Here is a 21,131-nt window from a genome sequence, read left to right as displayed (position 1 = left end):
CACAAACTTACTAATCCTAACCCCCGCATGTCATTTATTTAAATGACAAATAGGGAGCCCAACGTAGACCCCCTGTGGTACATCGCTGGACAATTTTTTTGAAATGCCTTTCTTCCTTTAACGTGTATATTTGTCGTGATCGTTCGTTGAGTCTTTCAAGTGGACTTTAAATTGACTGCTCATGTATCAAGATCTGGGACTCTCCCCTGTGGAGTTAAAGCGGTTTCTTCAGCAGTGCAGTTAAATCTTTCCAGGTTTCTCACTCAAGAGAATTTTAAATCATTGTGATTTCTCAGCTAGGTTTGCAAGGCAGCCAAGTGCTTACTGAACTGTAGCTGTTCTGTGTGTCCTTCAATCGCAAAAGAGCCATAAAATGTAATGTAATCAACTGTGCACCAAAACCATTAGACGTCTGATTGGACAGGTCATTCAAAAAAATGGGCAAAGGCACAATATGGGCCAAAAAACCTCCTTCTATCCCATATGATTTAAAATTTTTGAATGAAAGTTTAAATCAATATTAACTCACAGTCAGTGAGATGGTTGAATGATATCATATCCCTCCCTAACTGAGATGCAATGGAGGAGAAACTGTATGCATGGCTGTCTTTCCAGTTGCATTATGTAGATTTCCTTGGGTGGTCAACACCATGGGTGAATATCTGCATGGCCAACAACATATTTTTATTGATATAAGCTCAAAAACCATTTCAATAAGTCAACAAATCTGAGTGGAGCCACTCAAAGAGGCGCCTTTCAAAAAAACTCCACTCTCAATGGGAGATTCATAGAATCACAGAGATAGAGATATAAAAACATAGAATAATACAGCATAGTACAGGTCCTTCGGCCCTCAATGTTGTGCCGAGCTATGTCCAAACCCAAGATCAAGTTGTCCCACTCCATACAGTGTAGAAAGTGGCCATTCGGCCCATCGAGCCTGTACCAACAACAATCCAACCCAGGCCTTATCTCCATAACCCATGCATCTACCCTGACACTAAGGAGCAATTGTGCAATCCACCTTAGCTGCACATCTTTGGAGTGTGGGAGGAAACCAGAACACCTGGAGGAAACCCATTCAGACATGGGGAGAAAGTGCAAACTCCACACAGAGAGTGACCCAAGGTTGGAATTGAAATCGGGTCCCTGGTGCTGTGAGGCAGCAGTACTGACTACAGTGCCACCGTGCTGCCCAAAACTGCTTGTTGCCCCTATCTATGGTCGAGTCTGGCACAACACAACAACTGTGGGAGAAAATTCATCCTTGGACCTCATCAGAATAAATCAAGTCATCTGCAGCCAGAAGCAGAGAATCTGCCATGCACAATATTGGCCAATGAGTGATGGCTTGTCTATACCCGGGGCACAAAGAGAAGCAGAAAAAACACCTTATCTTGAATAGAATCACAGAATTCTTACAGTGCAGGAGGAGGCCATTCAGCCCATCAAGCTTACACCGACAACATTCCCACCCAGGTCCTGTCCCCACAACCCCATGCATTTATCCTGACACTAAGGGGCAATTGTGCGTGGCCAATCAACGTTAACTGTGCATCTTTCATTCTGCACATCTTCATTCTTAAAGGGAGAATGCTCCTGAAACGAAGAACTGGATGAGTTTGTACTTGAATGTCAATAGAAGGACTGGTATACCTCAGACAAATAGCAAAGTGACTTTCCTTCAGGATTTTTCTTTGTTACAAATTACATCACCAAAGCTTTAACAATTTTAACAAAACCTGTTGACATGGGAATGATGCAGAGTCAAAATGGTGGTCAGGGAGAGGTCTAGTTCCCGCCTATGGCTATTTAACTTGACAAAAATACTTGTCAAAAGTAGGCCAGCTGGATGGAAACCCGGTTAACACTCTGATGTTATATCACTATCTGAATTAGGGAAGGGGAGGCCTGTAGAATACTAAAGGTATCAGGAAAGGGGAAAGTGATGGCCTAGTGGTATCATTACCAGATCATTATTAATCCAGAAACTCAGCTAATGTTCTGGGGACCTGGGTTCGAATCCTGCCACAGCAGATGGTGAAATTTGAATTCAATAAAAATGTCTGGAATTAAGAATCTACTGATGACTGTAAAACCATTGTTGGGAAAACCCATCTGGTTTGTGAATGTCCCTTTGAGAAGGAAATCTGCTGTCCTTACCTGATCTGGCCTACATGTGACTCCAGAGCCACAGCAATGTGGCTGACTTTCAACTGCCCTCTGAAATGGCCTCATTTTGTTGAACAGATTTAACTTCAAACAAAGCACAAACATTTCTTGAGAAAGTCTCAATTAACAATTAGAGATGATGCATTTTTTTTGGAAATAAATCAATTGGGAAGCCACTCAGTAAGGGCAACCAGGGATGGGCGACAAATGCTGGCTAGTCAGTGACACCATATCCCGCATAAATAAGAAAAAGGAAAATCTACAGGGAGGAAGCAAAGTTAGCATAAGTGGTCGAGGTAATTTTTCATTGTAGGTCAAGATTCTGCAGCCTCCCAGCTTCCTGCTGGTGGGAGGTTATTTGTTAGTGGCAGGATTGTCTGGTCCCCCTGCTGTCAATGGGAATTCCCACTGAAGTCAGCCCCACGCCGGCCAGAGACCAACGGGCAGAAGTGTGTAGCCGGCGGGACTGGACAATCCCACCGGTGTGAACAGCCAGGGAATTCCGGGCATAATTCCTGCGAAGTTTTACGGTGGGCTAGGAAGACCAAAGAATCCTCCTCCAATGCTCACAATGAATCTCCCCAGAATTGACTACTCCTCTTCATTGTGGCATGGAACCATTCCCTTGGTGTGTCAGTGGCTGTCAGCTCCAGTACAGATTCCTGTGCCAACCTAGCAGTCCTTGATGCCATTCCTGCTTGCCCAGGGGTTAAAATAGTGTGAACCTCATGCCCAAACCTCCACATGAACTTCCCACCTGATTCACCTCCCAACCCACCGTTTGTTAAAATTGGACCTCGTCAGTTTATTTATTAGTCACAAGTAGCTTACATTAACACTGCAATGAAGTTACTGCGAAAATCCCCTAGTCACTACACTCCAGCTCCTGTTCGGGCACACTGAGGGAGAATTTAGCATGGCCAATTCATCTAACTGGCACATCTTTGAGGGTGGGAGGAAACCAGAGCACCCAAAGGAAACCCACACAGAACGTGCAGACTCAACACAGACAGTGACCAAGCCAAGAATCGAACCCAGGTCCCTGGTGCTGTGAGGCAGCAGTGCTAACCACTGTGCCACTGTGCCATCATACTGCGCAGCCCTCATCAAATGAGCTGCAGGATAACTGCCTTCCAAGGCCACACAGAACCCAATCTGTTTATTGTCACAATTCAAACCCTATTAGCAGTCTAACTAAGAATATCTTGGAACATATAGATTTGTTTGCATTGCAGAGCATAGGTACATCACCGAGCAATGATTTATTTGCAAGAAAAGAGTGCATCATCAATAATTGTTAATCTAGACTTTCTCGAGAAATGTTTGTGCTTTGCTTGAAGTTAAATCCATGCAACAAAATGAAGCTCGAGTAAAATCATTACTATCACTGAATCAACAAACTTGTTGGATCACTTGTAGCCAATATTCATCAGAGACAGAGGCTGAAAACAACATCTATTCCAGGAAACAACAGAGGCTGATGATGCTATTGTTTAATAATTGATCAGCGGTTCGGCAGATAAAGTGGAATTTGTTTTAACAGTTGTAATCCATGTGATGTGTGGAGTTATTTTAAAGGAACATCCTATCAAGAGAATTGATTTACACGGATCTGTGCCCCAGTCTGTGTAAACACAACATGGAGGACATAAATAGATGGAGCAATAATCTGTGAGGATATTCTTCACATTGGGGATTTCTGTGACAGGATTAAAGCTTATTTATTAGTGTCACAAGTAGACTTACATTCACACTGTGAAAATTCCCCAGTTGCCACACTCCAGCATCTGCTTGGGTACACTAAGGGAGAATTGAGCATGGCCAACGCACCTAATCAGCACAACTTTTAGTCAGTGGGAGGGAACAGGAGCACCCTGGGGGAAACCACGCAGACATGGGGAGAATGTGCAGGCCCCACACAGACAGTGACCCAAGTCGGGAATCAAACCAAGGTCCCAGACGCTGTAAGGCAGCAGTGCTAACCACTGTGCCACCGTGTGTAGCCTATTAAGTAAAGAAAACTAAGGTTATTGGTAATGGATCAGTGAAATAAATTTGTCATATCTGGAGCTTAATTTTGACTTTTACATATTGTGCAGGGATTGTATTGGGCAGGGTGTGTAATGATTAGGGATTTGGTGGATGGGATATGTAATAGGTAAGGTTTGTAACAGATGGGGGTGCAGTGGTCAGGATGTTTAATTGTTGGCATATGCAAAGAGTTGGGTGTGTAATGGGTGAGGTATGTAATAGGAGCATGTGTAGCAACAGTGAGCAGAGGGTGTAAAGGCAAGGGATGTATTAGAGGAGTGTAAAATGAATGGGGGTGCAATGGGTGAGGCATGTAACAGTTAGAGTATGTAATGGATGGAGATGCAGTGGACAGGTTGTGTAAAGAATGGTGATATAGTGGGCAGTGTGTGTAATGGATGATGATGTAGTGAAAGGGTTGCGTAACAAATGAGGGTTTAGCAGATAGAAGTAGGGTATGTTATACAAGCAGCTTAAATTATGGAGCGGTATTGTTATATATTTAAATGGCTGTATTGTTGCTTTAAGAGCTGATCACATGCTTTGCTAGCGATGTCATTAGACTGTTACAGAGGCTACTGTTTTACTCTCAGTTTGGACTCTGTGCTGTGCAAAGAGAATCACTTTCAATAAATCTGTTGCATGTTAGTGTGAATCTACATGTGTAAACTACAGCCAGAATTCTCCAACCTTGCCTGCAGCTGGGGTGCTCCAGTCCCATTGCTATGAATGGAGAGTTGGCAGAGCACCACTTTCTCCAATCTCACTGGTGGGACATGTGAGACCAGAAGAATCCCAGTCCATGGTGCTTCTTTTTGTTAAAACCCACAACTCTTAACATCAGTTAGGATATTACAGGTATGCAATGGGTGGGTTGTGTAAAGAATGGTGATGCATTGGATTGGATGCGTAATGGATGGCGATCTGGCAGAGGGGGTGTGTGAATGGTGAGGTGTGTCATAGGTGGGGTGTTTTATGGGTTGGGGGTGGAGTAGATGGGGTGTTAATAGCTGAGAGTATAGTGGGCAATGTTTGTAACAGGCAGGCTTATATGTGTAACCAACTGGGGAATCCCGGCTGCAGGCGAGGTTGGAGAATCCCGGCCGCGGTTTGCATGTGTAAATTCAAGCTAACATACAATAGATTTATTGAAAGAGATGCTGTTTGCACTGCGCAGGGTACAAACTGAAAGTAAAGCACAGCCTCTGCGGCTTGGTGGCACAGTGATTATTACTGCTGCCTCAGAGCGCCAGGAACCCAGGTTCAATTCCTGGCTTGGATCACTGCCCATGAGCAGTTTGCACGTTCTCCCTGTGTCTGCGTGGGATCCCCTTTGGGTGCTCCGGTTTCCTCCCGCAGTCTGAAAGATGTGCTGGTTATGTGTGTTGGGCATATTAAATTTTCCCTCAGTGTACCCAAACAGGCATCAAAATGTGGCAACTAGGGAATGTTCACAGTAACTTCATTGCAGTATTAATGTAAGCCCACTTGTAACACTAATAAGTAAACTTTAAACTTTAATGGGGGTATATTCGATGGGATTTATATAATAATTATGCTGTTGTGAATTGGGTGAGTAAAGGGTGAGGTGTGTAATGGATGAACAGTGTGTTATGGATGGTGGGTTACAGTTATGAGTGTGTTACAGAGCCCCAGTACATTTACATAATGTACAATCTTTGTGTTGGTATCTCCTCCTTATGTGGGTTACTTGCAAGTTAAAGTCACTTGATGTCATTCACAAATTATACAAAGTTCTGTATCAAATTCTAAAACATATATCAGTAATTTTCAGAGTATGTTACATTTGATGTGTGGACACATGGGAATCACTGCATAGTGGCAATAAATAAATTAAATCAATAATCTTCAGGTTCATCACATTATTGTAGGTGTTATTTTCAGTCAGGCACCATCTCTTCTCCATCTCCGTTACAACAATGACTTTCTCTGTGGATCAATGACTTACATGTGTTCACCTTGTCACACTGTACATTTTTCCACTCTCTAAATAATGCAAAGAAAAACATGGTTCTCCAAACAGAGTGGTACTTGGCATCAATGTATAAATGTCACACAGAATGACAGGCTAATAGCGAACAATGAGCTCCTACCTACAAACAGCTGACTGCTGAGCTGTAACTGGATGTGTCCATCAGAGGGGGCCCCCTGAGCCTTTCTCGGCAGGTGATCCACTTGAAGGGATGCCTCTCGGATATTCCGTTCAGCTTCAACATAATGCCACTGATTGTCGTTCAAGTGCGTGGGCGATTTCACAGTCACCTCGAACGGTCCATTACCCACATCAAATGAAAGAACCACTTCCATTGGAGCTGAAAATCACACCAGACACAAACAAAGGTTGACCTGAAGAGAAGTCTTCTGCAAGAGTGCCCTAGGATAATGTGTTTGTGTTTTTCGTCAGGACAACATACAATTAGTCCCTACTCTATTAACACTGACCCATCTCTGAAAAATAGCACAGGACGGGTATTTATTATTCATGTAATTTGGATCTCTTCACCTATTACAGTCAGGAGCCTGAGTGGAATAAGTTATGATTACAGTGGTAGTTTTTGTTCAATTACTCCAAGCACTCTTATTTCTCTTAAAGGGACACCTATGTCCCATAAATGAATGAATAAATAAGCCCTCACATCTTGGGACATTAAGGGGAAATTTAACATGGCTAATCCACCTACCCTACACATCTTGGACTTTGGGAGGGAACAGGAGCACCCAGAGAAAACCCATACATAGGTAGGGAAAATATGAAGATCCACACAGACAGTCACTCATTTTTGTACATAAATATTGTCAAATTATAGAATCCCTACAGTTCAGAAGGAGGCCATTTGGCCCATCGAATCTGTACCAATCACAATCCCATCTCAGTCCCATCCCAATAACCTCAGGTATTTACCATAGCTGGTCCCCCGACACTCAGGGGCAATTTAGCATGATCAATCCACATAACCCATACATCTTTGGACTGTGGGAGGAAACCGGAGCACACGGAGGAAAACCACACAGACAAGAACATAGAACATTACAGTACAGGCCCTTCGGCCCTCGATGTTGTGCCGACCAGTGGAACCAATCTAATGACCCTCTAACCTAAACTATTCCAATGTTATCCATATGCCTATGGGGAGAATGTGCAAACCCCCCACAGTAACCCAAGCCGGGAATCGAGAAATACCTTAATTGTGATGAAAACACTGTTTACAGTCCATTCTCAGGATGTGGTGATGACAGGCAAAACTAACATTCATTTCCCATTGCTAGGATACCCTGAGAGAATGGGAGTAAGATGTTTCTTGAATACGGGGGGGGGGGGGGTCACAATCTCGGGATACGGGGTGGCCATTCAGGACTGAGATGAGGAGACATCTCCTCACACAGAGGGTGATGAATCTGTGGAATTCTCTACCACAGGAAACAGGGGAAGCCAAGTCATCGAACGTATTTAGGATGGAAACAGATTGCTAGACTCGAAAGGTGTCAAGCCATATTGGGAGTGCTTGGGAGTATGATGTCAAGATAGTGGATCAGCCATGTTCGTGTTGAATGGCGGAGCAGGCTCCAGAGGGCAAATGTTTGATTCCCACTTTCAATGTTTCTATATTTCTACAACTGAGTGATTTGCACGGTCACTGTGGTGGGGGACTGGAGTCACATCCAGACCAGACAGGCAGCAGATTTCATTCACTAAAGGACTTTAGTGAACCAATTTGGCTTTTAAGTGAATCCAGAAGCTTTATTGTCTGAAAATAGCTTTGGTTTTTTTTTTGTTAAACTGAATTCATATTTTCAGATTGCGATGGTGGGATTTGGACTCACTCTCGGGGGCATTTATTAGTCCAATAACGTAACCATTACACTATCATACCCAATAGCATCAACATAATATTGCATTGATGGGGAGAGTGAATAGAATTCTTCTCCCTCCCAGCTTGAAACTTACATTGAATGCTTTATTTAATTAAAATAGCTTTTAAATTGCTCTTAACTGCACATGATGCCAGTAGAACAGATTTTTGAACAGTGATATGGCTTTGAATGGGATCAGCAGAGTTAATTAACAGGTTTTAATTAGACTTAACAGAGTTTACTGAACTTGCATAACATTGGATCTTGCCCACTTTGCAAATGCTCTGTGTTCTCAGAACTAACAGGGATAGAAACTCTCCACTGAAGCAGGTAGGAACTTCATGGGATGGCATAGTGGCAGAGTTGTTAGCGCTGCTGCATTATAGCGCTAGGAGCCTGAGTTCAATTCCAGCCTTGAGTGACTGTCTGTGTGGATCTTCATATTTTCCCTAATTTTTCCCATATTTCCCCTTAATGTCCCAAGATGTGAGGGCTTATTTATTCATTCATTTATGGGACATAGGTGTCACCGGCTGGCCAGCATTTATTGTCCAGCCTTAGTGGCCCTTGTTCAGAGAGCGGTTGAGAGTCAACCTCATTGCTGTGGCTCTGGAGTCACATGTCGGCCAGACCAGGCAAGGGCAGCAGATTTTCTTCCCTAAAGGACATCATTGAACCAGACGGGTTTTCCTGACAATCGACAATGATTTCTTGGTCATCGGTAGACTCTTAATTTCAGATATCTTTTATCGAATTCAAATTCCACCATCTGCCTTAGCGGGATTCAAGCCTGGGTCCCCAGAACATTAGCCGAGTTTTTGGGTTAATTGTTCAGTGATAGTACCACTCAGCCATTACCTCAAGGGGATCATTGCTGAGCGACCGCTGCTCTATGGGTGGGTCAATGCTGAGTGAGCAATGCAGAGTGGGAGGGTCAGTGCTGAGGGAACGCCGCACTGTTATAGGGTTAGTGCTGAGGCAGCGCCGCATTATGAGTGGGTCATTGCTGAGGGAATGGCATACCGTGTGAGAGACAATGCTGAGGGAGCGCCGCAGAGTGGAGGGGTCCATATGTGGGGTTATGGGGATGAGAGGGGCATATAAAATGCTCTGTCGAAGAATCAGTGCAGACTCAATGGGCTGAATAGCCTCCTTCTACACTGCAGGGATTCTATAAATATTTAAATAATGTGAGAAGGTGACCTTATTAGTCCTGTAATGGGTGCAAACAGCATTCTGGTGGGCATTCACACTATTTATAATGAAGATTCAGATTTGCTACGGATTTAATGATTGACGTGGATTAAATGTTTAGTCAGAAGAATCACGAACAGCATTACTTGCGGTTTCTATTTTTTATTTGTTCCAGTTCCTGTTTATATTTCTCTCAGTGTCAATTGTTCTGTCTCCCCATTTACATTCTCCGCTAGTATAATTAGTATTACCTGATTGTTTCCCCATGAGGTGTCCCTTTTGTCTGGCCTCGTTGCAGTAAAAAGATTCAGACTAACAAAGGGCTGCCAAACTAGAGAGGCATCAATATTTTGTGTCCTATCTGCAAAATTCACCTGGTCAGATGTGTAGACCGTGGAGAACATGCCTCAAACAGACTGAAGTTTAGTGCCTCAGCTGTGGGAGCTGGTACCTTAGTTGTCTAGGTGTTAAATGAAAGGCCCATTTTCCCAAATGCTTCAGAGAAGCAGCCAATATTGGCCGGGGGCTCAGTTCTTGAATGAGTGCGAGCGTAATCTACACACTGAAGTTCTACGATTGAGATTGGAGTGATTTTGATTTAGCAATGACGGCAACATAGTTTTTTGTCCGTTTTGTCAACTACCTTCATGGGCAACTTGCTGGAAGTGAGGTATGACATTACAGTAAGGAAGATGGAGAAATTCATCATTTCCAATGTGCCAGCTCAACCTTCAGCCTGACTGAGGAAAAGAGCACTGGAAGATCAGGAATTCAAGCCTGATACTAAGTTCATGGTTTGCTAGGCAGCGGTGATCCCATACTCCTATATGATTCAGAGACTTGAATGAACCACAGCAGATACCTCAAGACCAGCAATGTCTTCACAATAATTCAAAGCTGGTGATAAGAAAGGCAGTCCAATGTCAGAGTCCTCTCTCACTCCTTTTGCCCAGCCCAAAGCTATTAATCACTCAAAATCAACTCAACTGGGTGAGACATGTCTGTCGTATGTCTGACACCCAAAGCAATGTCTCTACTCAAGACTCCATTATACAGGAGGCACCCAGGAGGACAGTGGGAAAGAGATCAAACATTCCCTCCAACTCATGGAGTCCCTGGTTTGTGACTGACTAAAATGGAGAATGTTTATTCATGAAGGCAGCAAACACAGGAACACATAGTGGTAAAGTTAGGGCATCAGAGAGAGGGCATAATCCTACCAACACGGGGGTGGAACTTTCTGGCCATGTGCAGCCCAAGATTGTAAATTCCTGCCCATGGTCAACAGGTCTTTCAATGGGCCACCTTTCTATCCCGCCCACCATGATTCTCCCGACAGGCAGGACAGGAAAATTCTACCCCTGATCTTCTCAACCCTTCAGGCACTATCTGCCCTGAGTGTGGCAGTGTCCGAAGGTCACGCACTGTACTTATCACCCATTGGAGAACGCATTCAACTAGAGTGGAAGCAAGTCTTCCTCGATCTTGAATGACTGCATAAGAAGAAAAAGACATGAGATGGAAATTCCACCCTCCTCTTCCACTTCTCTCTTCATTAAAGATAAGAATGGATATGTATGTCATTTTTCTCTTGTGATGAGAAAGGGGAAGAATTAACACACAGTATTACCTAGATATAGAGTAGGATGTGACTTAGAATTTTGAGATATAAATCTGCTCCCGTCACAAGGAATCAAATACAATCATGGCCATTTGATTAATGCCAGATAATTACAATCTTATTATGGGGTGGTCATTGGTGAAAATGAAATCCTTCGATATTCTGTTTTCAAAATGTGTTCAGATAAATAAGATTGATAATGCTGTGGCAATGGCATTATCTCTCATTCCAGTTTCATCGTCACCTGGGATTCTAAAGTCTTCAAAGGGTATGGGGACAGCACGAAAGTATGGTGTCCAGATAAAGATCAGCCAAAGTTTATTTATTAGTGTCACAAGTAGGCCCACATTAACACTGCAATGAAGTTACTGTGAAAATCTTCTGGTCGCCACTCTCCAGCACCTGTTTGTTAAAGTTTAAAGTTTATTTATTTTGTCACAATTAGGCTTACATTAATACTGCAATGAAATTAGTGTGAAAATCCCCTAGTCACCACAGTTTGGTGCCTGTTGGGGTACACTGAGGGAGAACAATGCGTCCAACCAGCACTTCTCTCAGACCATGGGAGGAAACTGGAGCACATGGAGGAAACCTATGTAGACACGGGGAGAATGTGCAGACTTTGCACAGAGAGTGACTCAAGCCGGGAATTGAACCTGGGTCCCTGGCGCCGTGAGGCAGCAGTGCTAACCATGAATGGTGAAGCAGGCTTGAAGGGCCCAATGATCCACTCCTGTTCCTATTTTCTATGTTTCTAAACTTCTTCACTTAACTATATAGTCAAGAAATCACAAAACCATTCAAAGCAGGGTGACATCCTTTTTCAGTGATGACTAAAAGATTTATTTTAAATACTTCAGAAGCTAGAATATAAATAGCTTCTATAATGCTCTTTACTGAGATAAAATTTGCAAAAATGTAGTTATGTAGATTATGAAATCAAATTGTGGCATCTCATTGTTTAAAGGTCTATAAATTACATTCCAAGATACTAATGTATAACACTTGACGGTGGAAAACTAGTAAGAAAAAGATATATTTTAGAGGAAAGAATCAGTACATTAATATCCCACGGCATAATTTCAAGGCTAGGATTCTGAGCAATGTCTTCACTGCAATCCCCCATTAAACATGAACGATTAAGAAAATACAAGGAAAATGTACTGGCAATTGATCCCGTCACAGGAAAGATTACCACCAACGCACTCAGTTGTTATGTTCCTTACTGAAGACGATAATATAATTAGATAGCTGGCATGCATCATTTAGCAGAAAGGTTTTTTTGCTCAGGGTATTCTTTACAACCATATTATTATTAAGCCTTTATTGAAACAGCAACACAACTCAGGTTAAAGTCCAGTCGGGAAAAAAATGCAACACAGGATAGACAACATAATTAAGTGCTCATTATATCTAAGCAAGTTCAGATAAAGTGGCTTGTGCAATAACAAAAAATCATCATTAAAGAAAAATATTGTTGTTGAAAACCATTAACTCCCGATTGTGTGTTGCTGATGCTCAAACAATGTATAAAACAAATCGTCTAATAATGTAAATACAGATTTTAAAATATCGAGCAAGATTGCTGGAGAATCAATATGAAGTAGTGGATCAGCAGGACAGATTACAATAATATATCTAATCGAACAGCATAACTGTCTCCAGAAACCACAAGTGAACACTCACAGCTCTGATACACCACAAAAGTTCAGGTTTGCATTTGATTCCTTGGCAGGGAATTTCACTCAGCTTTTCCTACCTCAATAGGTTTGGGCCAAACTCAGTTGATGAAGAACCACAGAACCTTTACAGTGCAGAAGCAAGCCATTCGGCCGTCAAGCCTACACTGACAACAATCCCACCCGGACCCTATCCCTATAGCCCGATGTCGATCCCCCTGACATTAAGGCACAATTTAACCTGGCCAATCAACCTAACCCGCACATCTTTGGAGGAAATCAGACCATAGAATTATTGAATATTTATAGTGCAAAAGGAGGCCATTCGGCCCTTAGAGTCTGCACAAACAGAAATCCCATCTAGATCCTATCCCTGTAACCCTACTAATCTCCCTGACATTGAGGGCAATTTAGCATGGCCAATTACCTAACTCACGCATCTTTGGACTCTGGGAGGAAACCGGAACACAGAATCATAGAATTCCTAAAGCGCAAAAAGAGGCCATTCAGCCCATTGAGTCTGCACTGACAACAATCTCATTCAGACCCTATTCCCCCCCAATCCCACACATTTACCCTGTTAATCTCCCTGACACTATGGGGCAAATTAGCATAGCCAATCAACCTAATCCGCACATCTTTGGACTGTGGGAGGAAACTGGAGCACCTGGTAGAAACCCATGCAGACACTGGGAGAATGTGCAAACTCTATACAGGCAGTGATCTGAGGCTGGAATTGAACACGGGTCCTTGGCGCTGTGAGGCAGCAGTCCTAATCACTGTGCCACCGTGCCGATATATAGGTATATATGAACAGGATTTCAACCAAACATCCACTAAATCATTAAAAAGGGAAAGAAGTGCCAAAGGAATTGTTGGCTTTGGTCCATAAAGTTAGTCAAGGTTTCCGCTCCTGGGCACTGTTCTCTGCTAAAAAGGTACGTTCACCAGTGCCAGCTGAGGGCAGTGCCAAGCTTGGCAGTCATGCCCTTCTGTGGTTCAACTCACAGCTTGAGTTTCCTCATGAAAAATGGCCCCTTGGAGGACGTGTGGGATGGCTGTCATACACCACCATGCAAAAGCATTCCCAGGCAAGTAGGAGAGCATTGATTTTAAAAAAGTCAAATTTTAAACCTTTATTCTCTTCAGTTATTTATTTTGGTGAGGTTGTTCCTCAATGACTGTAGGTTGAATGCCCCATGTGTAGCCTTACTGTTGCTGTGAAACTACTCCAAGGGCTACAGTAACTCATAAAAATTTTTATAGAACCTCTGTAGTGCAGGCCATTCAGCCCATCGAGTTTGCACCAACCACAATGCCACCCAGGCCCTATTCCCCGTAACCCCACACATTTACCCTGCCAGTCCCCCTGACACTAAGGGGCAATTTAGCATGGCCAGTCAACCTAACCCGCATATCTTCAAACTGTGGGAGGAAACCGGAGCATCCACAGGAAATGCACGCAGACACGGGAAGAACGTGCAATCTACACGCAGACAGTGATCCGAGGCCGGAATTGAACCCGTGTCCCTGGCGCTGTGAGGCATCAGTGCTAACCACTGTGCCACCGTGCTGCCCAAAAAAGAGTTACATTACCCATGATTTTATGAAACTGAAAACAAGTGAAAGATTGCATTTTTCTATATTCACATCCTAACAATGAGTTTTATTGTCTCTTTACTTACAGTTCAGCTCGATCCTGATGAAGTCCTTAATTCCGAGATTCTCCAGGAAGACTCCTGAGGAAGCAGTCGTCTTGAAGAAGAATGAAATGTCTGCGCTGAGCTCGCCGTGGAAGGTGGGGAAATGGAGATACGAGGACTCGGTGTTGAATGATGCTGCGTTCCAATAATTTTCTGGATGGGCGAAAAGACATTTAAATTGGAGATTTATCTTTGAATATTTGAAACCTAGCTCAAAAACTGCTCTAATCTTTTTCTGCTCTCCCCTGAGCTTAAGAAAGTAAATCGTCCCGGACTGCTTTCCAGTCACTGAAGTACTTGCCTTTTGAAGTGCAGCCACTGTTACAGGAGCAGCACGGTGGCACAGTGGTTAGCACTGCTGCCTCATAGCATCAGGGATCAGGGTTCGATTCCTGGCTTGGGTCACTGCCTATGCTGAAGCTGCACATTCCTTTACGTCTGCGTGGGTTTCCCTCAGGCGCTCTAGTTTCCTCCCACAGACCGAAAGGTATGCTAATTAGGTGTATTGGCCATGCTAAATTTTCTCTCAGTGTACCTGAACAGGCGCCGGAGTGTGACAACTAGGGGATTTTCACAGTAGCTTCATTGCTGTGCTAATGTAAGCCTTACTTGCGAGACTAATAAATAAATTTAAAGTAGCTAACTATACCAAGGAAATTAAAGGATATTGGAATGATGTGGGAAGGTGGAGCTGAGGTGGTAGATCAAACACGAGCTTACTGAATTGCAAAGCAGGCTGGAAGAGTCAAATGGCCTACACCACCCCTCAGTTGGATGGATATCCTCCAAACAGACATTGGATGAGATTTTCTGGCCTCCCCTCAGCATTTTTCTTGGTGGCGGGGGTTAGTGCACCGTTCATTGGTGGCGGAAGCCTCTGGTCTCACCACTGTCAATAGGAAATCCCATTAATCCATCTCACCACCAGGAAACCTACGGCAGAGAGTGCACCACTGGAGGAACCACTGGCGTGGATAGCCAGAGATTTCCAGCCATTGTTTCCTACCCACGGGATTAACATTATCAGAATCTTTAATAACCTGAGCCAGGCTACAAGGGTGAAGTCCTCCTATCCCTTCCCTATTTCTCGTTGTTTTAGTGGGCCACAGCTAGGTGCAACCTCTCCCATGCTGCCTGCCTCTCCACCAATCATAATGGATACTGCAAGAGCTTCCCTTTTCATTTCAATCATTCATTACTTATTGCTGTGGACCACACAACAAACACCAACAGGATTCTGCTTTTGCCTGCTGGCTAAACCTTTCATAGAATCATAAATCCCTATGGTGCAGAAGAGCCATTCAGCCCATTGTGTTTACACCAACCCTCTGAAAGGGCACCCTACATGGGCCCTATCCCCTGCCCTATCCCCACTCATTGCTCATAGCTAATCCACCTAATCTGCACATCTTGGCCACCAAGGGGTAAGTTAGCATGGCCAATCCACCTAACCAGCACATCTTTGGACTGATGGAGGAAACAGGAGCACCCAAAGAAAACCCAGACAGACATGAGGAAAATGTGCACATGTCACACAGGCAGTCACCCAAGGCTGGAATCAAACCTTGGCACGGTGAGGCAGCAGTGCCAAGCACTGTGCCACTATGCCACCCATCAATGTCCAAGAAGGAAATACGGAGCACACATTTAAAACAATTCTGTGCATTAAAAGAGATCAATATGCACATTTTAATAAGAAGCAACAGAATGAGTTCACTTTTTGCTGAAGACAGGTAAAAAAACTAGAAAATTAATGTGAGGTTCTGTTGACTGATATCAAAGGTTGCCAATCTTTCATGAGTCTGATCCTGAAATAGATTGACACTTACTGTCACCATAACAACGAAGTGGTCCAAGTCTGTAGGCAGCTTCTGAGTTTGTTCTGTCTGTGTCCCCAATAATAATCTGTGTTACAGGTAAATGATCTTTGTATGAAAGATGTCCTGTGTCATTAGTCCTGCCAATAAGTAGAATGTTATAAATATACCTCAAATAAAGAAACTTCAATATCAATAAATCGATGGCAAAGATGGGGGTAGATTTTCCAGTGATTGCTTGGGTGTTAGAGTAGTAAGAACTCTCATGACAACAGGCTAAAGTCCAATATTTATTTGGAATCACGAGCTTTCAGAGTGCCCACCTTCATCAGGTTAATAGTGGAACAGACCAGCTGCCTATGATACAAGCACTCTGATTTGCATTGTCATTGCCTTGCATGAAAATTAAAATCACTTAGTTTCTATAACAGGAAACATTAGTTTTACATTAGGACTGTAAGTCGAAGATATATCCATCTCCTCTTGGGTTTGCTGTGCTCCAGAATGCAGTTCATGGACATAAAACAACAAACTCAGGCAGTGTAACTAGAATAACATGCTATCATTACTATCACTGAAATCTAGACAAAAAACATCTTCTCATTTGACTGATTTTCCTGGGTGTATTGATAAATGATGTACACTCAGTTGTTAACTTGTCCTTAGGCTGGGTAGGCTGGACAGACTGCAACTTTTTTCTCTGGAGTGTAGAAGGCTGAAGGGTGATCTTATAGAGGTGTATAAAATAATGAAGGGCATAGATCAGCTAGATAGCCAGTATCTTTTCCCTAAGGTAGGGGAGTCTAAAACTAGAGGGCATAGATTTAAGGTGAGAGGGGAGAGGTACAAAAGGGTACAGAAGGATAATTTTTTCACACAGAGGGCGGTGAGTGCCTGGAACAAGCTGCCAGAGGCAGTAGTAGAGGCAGACACAATTTTGTCTTTTAAAAAGCATTTAGACAGTTATATGGGTAAGATGAGTATGGAAGGATATGGGCTAAATGCGGGCAGTTGGGAATAGCTTAGGGGGTTTAAAGAAAAGGGCAGCATGGACAAGTTGGGCTGAAGGACCTGTTTCCATACTGTAAATCTCTAAAACTCTATGACTCTATAAGTTGGGCCGAAGGGCCTGTTTCCATGCTGTAAATGTCTATGACTCCATGACTCTATGACTCTTACTGTATGTGGATGTAATATGAATTGTTGTGAACTTAGAACATAAGAACATAGGAAGTAGAGGCAGGAGTCGGCCATCCGGCCCCTCGTGACTGCTCCACCATTCAATAACGTCATGCCTGATCTTTTTTGTGGACTCAGCCCCGCTTACTCCCCTGCTCCCTTCCCCCCAAAACCCCGCCCCCCCACCCCCCATAACCCTTCATTCCTTTACTGTTCAAAAATCTATCTATTTTTGCCTTAAAAATGTTCAATGAGGTAACCTCAACTACTTCACTGGGCAGGGAATTCCACAGATTCACAACCCTTTGGGTGAAGAAACTTTTCCTCACCTCAGTCCTAAATCTGTTCCCCCTTGTTCTTGTCCCTAGATCTAGTTTTATCCGCCACTGGAAACAGCGTCCCTGCTTCTATCCTAGCTATTCCCTTCATAATCTTATATGTTTCTGGAATTTCCCCTCATCCTTCTGAATTTCAATGAGTATAGCGCCAGTCTACTCGGTCTCTCCTCATAAGCTGACCCTCTCAACTCCGAAATCAACTGAGTGAATCTCCTTTGCACCCCCTCCAGCGCCAGTACATTCAGCATTCTTCCAGCACACAAACCAAGTTCTTCCTTCCACTGTTTTGATTTATATCTTCATCATTTGAAGTTTATCTTTCTATTTATACTCGGTGGTGGGTTATTTTACATTCCGGTCGTGCCGTTGTCAATGGGGTTTCCTGGTAAATGCAAACTGCCACCACCGGGAAACCTGCGGGGTTGGGGGGGGTGGGGGAGTGCACCTTCGGCAGGGCCGGGAGATCCCACTGGTGCTAACAACCGAAAAATTCTGGCCGAGGTATCAGAAGTTACCAAGATTTCTCTATCTCATATCCTAACTTCCAGGGTGGGATTTTCTGGCCACACTTGCCTCAAAACCAGAAATCCCGCCACAGTCAATGGACCTATCCATGGTCCCTGGCCCGCTATGATTCCCACGGTGAGCAGAATGGGAAGATTCACCCTCCAATCTCAGCATCTCACTGAGTGCTATATAATCATAGAGCATCAAGGGAGGCCATTCAGCCCATTGCACCTGTGACAGCTCTTTGAAAAAGCTGTCTATTTTGTCCCCTTTCTATCACATAGTCCTGTCAATTAAAGCATGTTCTCAATTCCTTTTTGAAAGTTACTACTGAATCTGCCTCCACCACTTTTGCAACTAGAACAACCAGAAACGCAGGGATCATTCTCCTCAGAGCAGAAAGGTTAAGAGAGGTGGCACAGTGGTAAGCACTGCTTCCTCAAAGTGCCAGAAATCACCAGGAACCCGGGTTCCATTCCAGGTGACTGTCTGTGTGGAGGGTGCATGCTCTCCCTCTGTCTGCGTAGTTTTCCTCCAGGTGCTCCGGTTTCCTCCCACATTCCAAAGAGGTGAGGGTTAGTTTGATTGACCATGCTAAAATTGCCCCTTTAGTATCAGAGGGATTAGCAGGGGTTACAGGGACAGAGTTTGGACGGGGTTGTTGTCGGTTTAGGCTCAATGGATCAAATAGCCTCCTTGTTGGGATTCTATGATAAAATTAAACACAAGTATGAATTCTACTGGGTTTTGAGGAAATAGGGTGAAAAAAAAACATTTCTACTGGCAGGAGGGTTCATAACTAAAGGATACAGATCTAAGATAATTGACAAAAAAAATCCAATGAGGATTTCTTTTGGTATCTTGCCTCTAGATGGCCAGATTGAGTTTTATTCTGACTCCTGTGCTAATTAAAGTACTGTCAACAATTTGTTTGTGTTTGTTTACTTTTAAAAATTGCTCTGACAGAAAATTACTCAGAATGCGTCTGTCAATCGAAAAGAGAAATTTTATTTCAAGTGTAGAGAGGGAAGTGTGATAGACAACAAGCAGGACACGATTTCTCCATGGCATCTTAATGAGCCAGAGGGCCCTTCATATTATTCATTGGCAGATGCATAATTTATCATCAGGATTACTTATTGAATAAGTCGATTTATGTTTTTGTTGCAGACTATAGTTAGGATTCTTTGAATATTTGCAGCCAAATTACCTTGACTTAAAGGTGCCAGTCCTAACCCAGTCTGGCAACCTTTGAGTCAAAAGGTTGTGGGTTCAAAGTCCACTCCAGAAATGTGTCCATCTATGCAATCCATTCAAGTGCAGCCCTGAAGAAGCTTCATTGCAACTAAACTCAATGTGGAAGTTGCTGTCTTTCTCATTAGATGTTGAACCAAGGGCAGTCTAAATCCCAAGTGGATTAAAGTCAAGTAGATTTCCAATCTGGGGAGTTGCCTTCAGCAGGACTGAAAGATCCAATCCACTGGAATTCAGGCTGGAAAATCCCATTGTTCATAGAGTTGTACAGGACAGAAAAGGCCCTTTGGCCCATCAGTGTGATCTTACCAAAGAATTCTAAGTGCCAAACAAGTGTGAAAACAGGGAAGAATTGCACCCATTTTTGGATGAGTGCCCACACAATCATGCAGCATTTAGTGCAAAAAAAGAGACAAAGTGTGATTCACGCCAGTAGGAGGAGCAGACAGAGTCTATTCTCACTGGGGAGCTGGCTGCTGACTGCAAGGGGCACTATTGCGCAGGTGCCAAGATGGGAAAAAACTCCTTTCACTTCTCCTACTACTGTGTACAAGTGTACACTGTCACTCGCCCTCCCACCTTCCCCCACCAGATGAAAACCCCCACCCTCTGGACAATGCCCTTCCCCCCAATTGTTGGCCTCCCTGCTGAATGCTGTCCTCCCCAGCCAATTGCTGCCATTCCCAGCTGAATGCTGGCCTCCCTGGCTTATCACTGGTGTCCATGGCAGATCGCTGGCCTCTCCAGCTGATCCCCAATGCAGAGTATTACCCCTGCCTCGCCATCATTTCCCTGCACCCCCACCATTGCCTCATCTCCTCTTATTAGGCCCCACCCCTTGGCACTGCCAGGTTGCCAGACTGGCATTGCCAGGTTTTCTGGTGTGCAATGCCAAGGTGCCAGGCTGGCCCTTCCAGGGTACTAAGTTTGCGGTGCTAAGCTGGCACTACCTCCACCATCTCCGACCACCCAGTTGACCTCAAACTGGTAACATTTGCCATGCCATCACAGTTGATCCCTGTTGCTGATGACCATAAATGATCCTCGCTGGTGAGAACTCCCATTGGCGAGGCCAGTAAAGCACGTGAGCTAGACAATTCTGGTCCTGAGCTCACAAATGATGTTAAAATAATACGATGAATATTATAATCAGTCTCATGGCCTTCCCGGATGTGAGGCTGATTACGACGGCAAAAGGCAGCCGATAAGACCACGAGAGCCAAGAAACCAGGCACATAGCTGATTTTTGACTTCTTGCACGATCTTATTGGCTTGCCACACCAGTAAGATCACCCTCATTGAGGCTGCGCTGACAATAACTGCCACTAAAGTGGTGCTAATCCCATTTTCCAGCTCTTGTCCCAAATCCTTGAATGTGGACATTGGAAACAAAAACAAAAAGTGCTGGAAAACCTCTGCAGGTCTGACAGCATCTGGGGTGAGAGAATAGAGTCTGGTTGGCCCTTTGCCAGCTCATTGTAACAATAAATACTAATTGGTCTCCTACACAATTCAGAGTAAAAATGAAGTTAATTTCTTAAGGTTTAAAGGCACTGAAGTTAAAGCGCTGTGGAGCATCCAATAACATGAAATATAAAACAATGTTGAACTAATATAAATAATTAAATATTAAAATTGTTAAACATAATGAAATCATTTTTTCTCAATGATTGTTTAATATATAAAGAAACATCTGTCTGACTTACTTCAGTCGTGATGTGGAGATGTCAGCATTAGACAAGAGTGGGCACAATAAGAAGTCT

At 43.6% G+C, this 21,131-nt stretch overlaps 1 protein-coding gene across 1 annotated transcript in view; it reads right to left on the bottom strand.

The window, feature by feature from the left end:
- The window catches only part of LOC145350299 (contactin-associated protein-like 5), a 644,548-nt gene that overhangs the window by 203,870 nt on the left and 419,547 nt on the right, over window positions 1-21,131 (bottom strand). Inside the window, exons 15-17 of the mRNA XM_080199493.1 lie at window positions 16,103-16,230; window positions 14,256-14,426; window positions 6,318-6,536 (exon numbers count right to left, since the gene is read on the bottom strand). Coding sequence (XP_080055619.1) covers window positions 6,318-6,536; window positions 14,256-14,426; window positions 16,103-16,230 — 518 coding nt within the window. The remainder of the gene's footprint in view (window positions 1-6,317; window positions 6,537-14,255; window positions 14,427-16,102; window positions 16,231-21,131) is intronic.

Source organism: Carcharhinus amblyrhynchos, chromosome 11, assembly GCF_965287045.1.
Source record: "Carcharhinus amblyrhynchos chromosome 11, sCarAmb.v2.hapA, whole genome shotgun sequence".
Taxonomy (NCBI): Eukaryota; Metazoa; Chordata; class Chondrichthyes; order Carcharhiniformes; family Carcharhinidae; genus Carcharhinus; species Carcharhinus amblyrhynchos.
This window is presented reverse-complemented; position numbering and strand designations above follow the sequence as displayed.